The 9235-nt window shown below is 35.6% G+C and overlaps 1 protein-coding gene across 2 annotated transcripts in view; it reads left to right on the forward strand.

Annotated features, from left to right (window-relative positions):
* Positions 1–7567, forward strand: part of LOC115445597 (protein nervous wreck) — a 130862-nt gene extending 123295 nt beyond the window's left edge. The window contains exons 16-18 of one of the 2 annotated variants that reach the window (XM_030171918.2): positions 2000–2200; positions 2905–2939; positions 4312–7567. In XM_030171918.2, the coding sequence (XP_030027778.1) occupies positions 2000–2200; positions 2905–2939; positions 4312–4851 (776 nt within the window). In that variant the 3' untranslated portion in view covers positions 4852–7567. The remainder of the gene's footprint in view (positions 1–1999; positions 2201–2904; positions 2940–4311) is intronic. The other variant, XM_030171919.2, reaches the window with a different exon arrangement.
* The last annotated feature ends 1668 nt before the right edge of the window (positions 7568–9235 follow it).

A 9235-nucleotide genomic window follows, 5' to 3' on the forward strand; every position in this document is an offset into this window, starting at 1 on the left:
TTCTGCCGCCAAGTAACAGTGTGTAGTCATTGTTATGTTCCGATTTGAAGAACATTGTAGCCAGTGTAACTACTGGACATAATGAGACTTAACATCTCACGTCTCAGGATGGCGAGCGCAGTAGAATACCAAACAATATTTTGTATTTCAAACTGTTGGATGGTGTTTCTACTATTTATGGGCGGTCGTATCGTTTACCATCAGGCGAACGGCAAGCTCGTCTCGTCATTCAAAGCAATAAAAAAAATATATATATGTATATCTACGTAATTTAGAATTCGTCTAACGTTATTTAATATTTAGGTTTATATTTAAAACTTGCAAGAATGACAGCTATAATATATTTTAAACGTATAAGTGCGTATAACGACGAGTGTAGCATATCATTTTTGTAGCAGACAGTAATTGCGCTTTGAGACGAAGCCTCTGTAGATAATTGAGTGACGAACAAGCGCCTGTCTAAACTGTTACAGGGCATACTTAATTAATAGTTCAATTTCGCAAGCACTAACAGCAATCATGTTTTAATTAATCACGTTATATGTTGCGGCATTTCGGTGCACTCCTTTCACAAAATGTTAAAATTGATTTATCGTGTGTCAAACGACGCGACACATGTCCTGAGGTTGAATTACTGTTTCTAACTATACTGTGTTGCTGCAGACCTATCTCTATTCGTATGTACGGCTGTCAATGTTTATGTGTGCACGTTTAATAGCGGAGTCTGACAAAGTAGTAATAATTGGATTAAACCATTGCGAAATTAAGCACTCGTAGTTATTCGCCCCTCGCCTTTAGGGAATTAATTCGTTGTCACTATTTACTTTGTAGAAAAAATGTTATACAGTATTTGCATAACACAAACTAGGTAACCGGTGGCGAAGGATGACTTTTTTGAAAGAGAACCCGACACAACATATTGGTACTACTAATATGCAAAAAGGCAGTTAGCAAAATGAGTTACGAAAGGGAAGCCGGTAGTAATCGGGTTATATGGACCCTCCGCTACTGTAGGTAACCTTCTCCAGGGGCCTTGTTCTCTATTCCGCACGTTATTTTGACAGTACGTAACAAGCACGTAATACAACGCATCATGTTTAGGACTATAGAAATTTGGCTTACAGAATACCATCCCACGCATATTTCTCGAAGATAACATGACACGGCCGCGTTACGCGTTTACACTATCATACAGAATAAGGGCCCAGCCTTTACGTTATAAAACGTAGTGTTGGCACATTTTTTGTAATATTCTAAACTATTTTCTCCCAAGAACAGGAAGGATCAAAATAATTAGCAACAACGCTACAATTTCTAAGTTAACGTTGCGACTGGCATACTAAATTTAATAAATATTTCTTTAGTCCAATTATCAGTATAAAATACCTCCAGGGAACATGAATGCCGTTAAAATACTTAAGTACGAATAACGTTAACTATGAAGTACACATGCCTTTTCTTTTTTTTTAAAACAGTAACACTGGAACAATAACAAAATAATCTTAAAAAACAATTGCCCTCTCCAACAGGTAAGTATTGGCAGGAACTGATCGTAATTCAATTACAGATAATAAAGTTATGATACCGTGACATGCGCTGCTCTCACTCTATATTTAGCCTCACGTGGTACTGATTTTATGCGGCCAATGTCTTCTAAATCACGTTTTCCAGGTTGAATTTAATGCTGCGCACGCGTTTTAGGAGACTTTCCTGCCTTCAATAAATGTTAGCGAGCAGTTTTTTGGTCGACACCGCGTCATGAACACGAATCGTGTGCAAAATACCGACTTGACGACCGAGAAGTTGCTCAATAGATATTCTAAGGTTTCACCGATAGGAAATTACCTTTATTTGCGCACGTTTTATTTTTAATCTCAAGTGAATAAGTTAGACACGTAATTGAACGCGTTTGCTACACTTGTCCTAGTCCTAGATAATATTGGTTAATCGCATGCGTTGGGTGGTTGGCTGATGTGTGTTGTACCCCGGACGCTGCCAGTGATCGCCACCGAGAACAACAACTTGAAGAACGCGGCGCCGCCCGCCAACCCGCCGCCGCCACTGCCCGCCGGCAGCGGAGACTCCATGGATAGCCAGCCCGACTTCAGCTTTAACTTAGAGCTAAGTAGGAACCAGCACGAGCAATACGGCATGCAGTTCGCTGAGCCGTCTTACGCCACGCCGCCTGTCACTATCGTCGGTAAGGGTATAAGTTATGACGGCTCATTACGTTACAAAATTATATTGCAACGATTTTTTGGAAACAATATTTTACTAATCGTTTAAAATGTAGTGACGATAATAACTCATAGATTTTTAACGAATATAAACTAACTTTTACATTATGGGCTTTTATGTTACGGAAGTCAAAGAAAGATTCCCTGAAATAATTTTCTTAGAAATGTCCGCTAGCGCTGCTTGAACTGAATAAAGCCGACCAATGTAATGTTTATATTAGATCGGACAAATAAATCATAACTATTTCCAATAAGATTAGGTAAACATCTTTTAATATATAATAGAATAACATATTCTCTAATTAAAAATACATGAACCAAGAGCATAATATTATTTCGAAATAAAGACGATCGTGTAGAAATGTATTAAAATATAATCAACGGAAAAATACTCAATGTTGCACATTAAAAGACGCTTTATTGTTTATAAGTCTACGCCAAGTTATGCCTCTTCAATTTATATACAACATCTAATTACTGTTACGTAAACTACATAATTTATGTTAATATAATAATGAATTAACATAATTTATATTTAAGCAGCTTGCTCATATTTGACAAATGTTACTTATTATATTAGTACTTTAAGTAAATATTGTAAACATAATATGAAATGTAAAAACCATATGAAATAGTTAATCGTGTCCGATTTTTTTCCATGCTTCAGTCGATGAGGTTGTCGGTGAAAAAGTTGAGGACGAGGTTTGATTTCAAAATACAGACTAAATCCCTGTGTTGTTTACCTGATAAATGTTACTAGATAACCGATGCTTAGCAGTATTTATGTTATGCTTTCCTGTGTTTGATCCTTCGATGTTTGCATGATTTGGCATAAGGTGTAACGAATTTAATATATATTTGAATTATACTATTACTTGTACCTATCTACAGATTTAAAAAGAGATATAAATAATTAATGGAAAACATTTTAAAATTTTGAAATAAACTTTCAGTTGTAATTTTTTTAAGTAATCGTATTCGGTTTTTCCGGATTAACTTGGCCCTCTGCAATGTTTTCCTGTAATAGAGATTGATTGCGGCAATCAGCTCTCGATTATGTGGCGCGTGCAAAGTAACGATCCGTCTGTAGGATTAAAAAAAATAATATACATATCTTTTAAAATACCTTTTAATATTTTTACGCTGCCATTAAACCAATTTATAATTCGGATTTAGTGAAATTCTTATGTTACCTAAATCAAATGAAAAGACATGCCGCATGTATCTCAAATGTGTTCAACTTTTATTTCTAATCTTATAAAATAACCCCCTTATTCATAAACGTTTTTTATCTAAGGACGGAGTAAAGCTGTGATAACAAGTCTGTTTCTCAGTGCCCAACGGCACTGAGAAACAGACATAGGGCCGTTGTGATTGGTTATTATTGTTGTATTTCAATATTAGCCAATCACAACGGCCCTACGTCTACGCACTGCGAAGACTGCCATGCTGTCAGCACTGAGAAACAGACTTGTTATCACAGCCTTACTCGATCGTTCGATAAAACACGTCTATGAATAAGGGGGTAAGTAGATAAATAATATAACGGTACCTAAATATAGTCAGCAATAAAGTATAAAATCATTTGCTTAAACTGTTCAACCTTGTAAGTTATGCCAAATATATGCAAATGTTAGTGTTAACTTTTTAATGAATATCTGTAACCAATTAGCTCATGTCACTTCAAGCATGGTGCTTAACTTGCATGTTTACTGTACGTTGTAGTGTCAAATATATGTGAATGTCCGCTGTCTGCGAAGCCTTTATTCTGTGTTCTGTCGTCTTCTCGAATTTTCTCATACTTCATACTACCTACTTAATTTACTTTTTGTGTCGTTAACTTCTAACTTTGGCCTTCTTGTTCTATCGGGGCGTAAACAATAAAATTGGTCTTTAACTGGATAAAAAAAAATATAACAAAAAAACATATGTTATCTTTTATGGAGTAAAAGCTTCACAATTCGCAAAAAATCATAATTTAGCTTTTTTAATAAATATGAAAATTTATTCAAAATTACCTCTTACGCCTCGACCAATTGTGTTTTAAACAAAAATAAAAAATACCACTCGTTAGGAGGAGGAAGAAATGCCGCCACCGCCGCCGCCGGCCGAGCCGCAGCCGCAGCCGCAACCGGCACCGTCGCAGCCGCCGTCGCAGCCGCTGCACCACAACAACCATGTGCCGCCGAAAGTTGAGCTGCCCGCCGCTGAGTGCGGACTTGGCGTGGCACAAATAGTCATCACCGCCGCCACGCCAATGGTCGAAGAGCCTGACCAGCCATTCCCCCCGCCGGAACCCCAGCCCGCACCAGAGCCGCAACCCGAAGAACCAGAGCGTAACGAAGACAACGATGACGAGGAGTCCTCCCTATCCGAACAGACCGCCGTCTGCCTGCGCGACTCCGATGACGGCCCGGCGGACTCCGCTCCGCACCCGGCCTCGAGCTCCACGGCCTCTGAGGGCGAGTCGACGGGCGCCTCGGTCGCCTCGGGCCCCCCAACCGCCCCGCAATCACCGCCCGCCGCTCCCCGCGCAGGCCGGGCATCTATTCCTGATGAGCTAGAGCCCGCACAACTCGCGAGGCTCACGGATTTAAAGGAGTCCAACGCTTAAGGCCTAAACTCGAAGATGAAACGTCGTTCAAGAAGAACGACGACTTAAAGCTTTGACGGACGACGAACGACTTAACATTGTCTTTGACTGTGGACGAACGATTTAACACCTTGTATCGGAAAATATTTATAATTATGATTGTAACGTTCGTCTGCCAAAGACCGTTTCTCTGCTATGCGATGTTCTTCTTATGATTTGCGTTGTGCGAATTTTGACGATTTTACGTAGCTTACTTCAAATAGAAATAGAGCTATCATTGTGACGATTTTCACTTCGAGCTAGATAATTGTCCACCTTAGTTTTCACTGTGTTAGCTTTTTCACCGGGAGTATTAATTTTTAGTCCGGTCTGGACGAAGGATATTGAAAGAATAAAGCGCTCTGCGAACTGATTGCCTTCGACACTTGCGTTAAATGATCTGGCGATGTTTACAAGCCATCTTGATATGGTTTAGATAATTATATTTATATATCTCTAGACTCTAGAGTATTATTGAATGTCAGTATATGACTTTATAGTATTACGTTTTCTAAAATTATACATTATAATATACTTACCTTATTGGCTAGGTACATGTGTGGCGCGTTTTATTAAATTTCTGATTGGAAACATGGAATCTCATAAAACGTTCGCGGAGTGGCACGAGCGTTAGACGCGCACGCGCATAGAGAAACGGTCATACAACTTGTAGATTGTACTGTATATAGCTGAAACTTATACCTAGTGAGTTACTGGAGCACATTCTAGTACCTGTTGAATAGAAGGTGATAGCGGCGTATGTTAGGGCTGTGGGGTCGCTGTTGTTGTCCCTCATTGTTACCATAATAGGGTAGTTTCCCATATTTTGTTCATTATGAAGCACGTCATAACGCATAAAATGAATTAAAGATTAGTTTGTGACACCAAAATTTACGCAAAATTCAAGTTATAAATATTGCTCTATTAGGGCGTAGTGGAGTTTTCTCGCTCTAGTTTCGCTCACACCAAATTGCCCGGCGAGGTTAAATATTGTATCTTTTTTCTGTTTCACTGTACATATTTAAATAATCCACTAGATTGCAAACGTTTAGACTTATTTATTTGACTTAACTGTTACTTTAGTGCTAGATTTTAAATGTCGTACATTTTTGATGTAAAATTATTGAAAAGGACAACTACCCTATTTCCGCAGTATTTTTTATGTTTCCCCTTTACTTATAATATTAATTATGCACTAACAATATATTAAATCTGATGTATTATTTAATGTATGCCCAAAAGGATTTTTAAATGATTATGTATGTAAAATGTATATTTTATTATATGTATTGATTATTGAGCAATAAATAACTTACCTCCGGAAAATGTTCAATATTAAGTTTATGTAGATATATAATCTATTATATTGTATTGTATGTAGTATACATTGTTTTATATAGATTTATTTCACAAATATGTAGATACTAACTAAATTAAAATATAATATCTAAGTACTTGCGGGACAACACGATGGCGACCTATTGCGAACAACGTTAAGTCATTGAATTTTTACATGGTACACATTGAGTACCGTCAGTGTAAGAATTCCGTGGTCGAAAATAGGATTAGGAAGATACAGGGTGTTACCAACTTCTCTTTCCTGCACAACAAAGTCACAATACCATCTTTATCATAATAATCAAATAATATTAATTATAATAAATCATATTCCTCAAGGGCCAATGAAACCCCACTAATGGCATCGTTACATATTCAATATCGTTGTTCACAAGTGTTTTAGCAGAATAATAAAAATATAAAAAAATAAACAAAAATATTCGCTTTAGTCAGTGTTTTAGCCCAAACCACGTAGATAATTCACATAAATCGTCTATATTTTAGCGAGTGTTACTTTTAAACACATATTTAATAAATGTTCCGTAGGAATTTTAATCAACGTTATTAAAGTAGACATAATTTCCTTACAATAGCTTACATTCTGTTATATGTCACTATGTAGTTTACATATGGAAATATCAATAGTAGTTAATTGTTAGATGTTAATGTTACGTGTTTTGTTATATAAGCTGTTAGTTATTTAAATACGTTAAATATACTTATAAACCTGTTGAAAAACATTGCCTATAAAACGCCTTTTGAATTTTGAACTAAGAACGTCTAAAGTAAAAAAAAAAATCTCATGTCATTCGACTCACACAAAATTGTATTTTCATTACGGTAATGTTTTTTTCGGGTCATTTTCAATGTCCATTATAAGATATTCGAGAAGAACGTAGCACTCTGTAGACTTAAATATCACTGTATCAAAATTGGCACGTAAAATATTGACTGTAATTTGCTTACGAAACTGTCGTTTATATATTTTTATTGACAACGGCAACACCGGCGGACGCTATATTATTTAACGCATTTTGAAAAGTAGATACTATTTGAATATAACTGTTTGAGTTGAAATGCGCTCACGGTGTTGTCTCTTTTGGAATTATACTTACATGAAATACCTAGTTATATGCTTTCCCTAAGGTACTGGACATTGAAAGTTATAAGCATATGCTGAGATTTCTATCTATGATGTGTAGTTGAATTGTAGTCAGGATTCTGCCCACCTACTTAGCTATGATACTTAGCTATTGTTCACGTTTACGTATATTCAACAAATATTTAATGGAAATAGTTGTAACACGTTTAGAATTTTAACATTTATTATGCATCATAAAATCACTTCTATAGACACCAATGAGTTTTTTTATTTTTCATTTACATGCGCAGCGAATGTATGAATTGATTTAAAGGGATTTATCACCCCAATTAATCATAATCATTATGGATTAGCGCAACTGCTATAACAGTGTTACTTAATTATAACGAGTGGTATTAAATCAATTCATCAACGAAAACACAAAATGAACCATGGATGGTTTTGTTTTCGACATAGAAAATTACCCTTGGTTAACATAAGAACGAATTAAAGAAAGGAAATCCTGATTTATCCACATCACCACAACATAGTACTGCAACGCCTGACGAAATGCGGTAGAAACATAAAAAATCTAGACAATAACCCGAAGCCTGAATCTAAATTCAATCTCAGCATAGGTACCTAACTAGACTAATCGTAGTCGATTGGTATGTTTATACCTCAAATCTATTATTAATGTACAACAATAGTGATGAACCGTACGCAATCTTGCGTAAAAACATGTTTGACAAACCGTTATTTGATAACGTTATTAACGCTTCGATAGTTATTTGGTGGTTATTTATGGCATTGCACGACTGGTCTACTGAGAAGATATTATTTTTAACAAAACGACATAGACATAGAGAGTTATTTTGATATTGCGTTAATAAATGGTACCACACTCTCGTCCATTTTTGCTAGCATTGTGCCAAAACTCATACATCAACAACGAATATTTTCCCCAATTTGAATCTTTATTTTATGAAAATTCCAGTTTTACTTTACTGATTATTTTGTAGTGTAGTACAAGTAAGGCATGTGCGTGAGTGTATTGCTGATTGTGATTGTGACTTTGGGCAGCGACGAATTGTCTGAGTAGGAGTGGCATTAGAGCGTGTAAATTAATATTATTATTTTTTATATTTATTTTGTTCGAAACTCAATTTTTTATCTAACACCTACGTTTCAAATAACTCAATGTAACGTGTTATTTTCAAGAAGATAACTATGTGGTTCCATTTAGTAAAGCAATGTCAAAATAATCCTGCATATTGCTACAGTAGCTGTTACCTGAAATAACGTTTCAACATGAACCCAGGGGTAAGTTTTATACTGAGTGGACATAAAAAGCCGTTAAATTTTAATAAAATCTTAACACTGAGAACACATAAACTGAATAACTGCGGCTAATGCGCATACTTATATAACCTATAAAGTATCATGCTTCATACTTTCTTACATGATCTCTTCATAGACATCAAGCATTAAATATGAAAGATAAACAATAATTACATTCAACCATGAGCATAAAGTAACAGCAGCATAATAATAAATTTCTATCATGTAACATGGTTTATACTTTTAATCCGTGTATCGCCATATAACACCATCCCTATACGCAAAATTGCATACGGCTCAGTATTGAATTATTGTAAAAGTATAGCGTAATACCAGTAGGTCACAGGTTCAATGTTGATTGCTTTAATGTTTCCCTAATGCCTTTTTGACCTGCAATAAACTTTCTAAAATATATCACGTATTTTATTTTACGTTTAACACCCTAAAGAAATCTTAAAACCTGGCAATACCGTATTCAATGAAAATTATTTTTACACCTTGCAATACAAACAACTTTTTAATGCAACTGCAATCAGATACACAGCATGATAATATATAAAATTTACATAAAAACTATTTAATTATTTGTATCTGCTTCAATATTAT

The sequence above is a fragment of the Manduca sexta genome, chromosome 27 (genome assembly GCF_014839805.1).
Source record: "Manduca sexta isolate Smith_Timp_Sample1 chromosome 27, JHU_Msex_v1.0, whole genome shotgun sequence".
NCBI lineage: Eukaryota > Metazoa > Arthropoda > Insecta > Lepidoptera > Sphingidae > Manduca > Manduca sexta.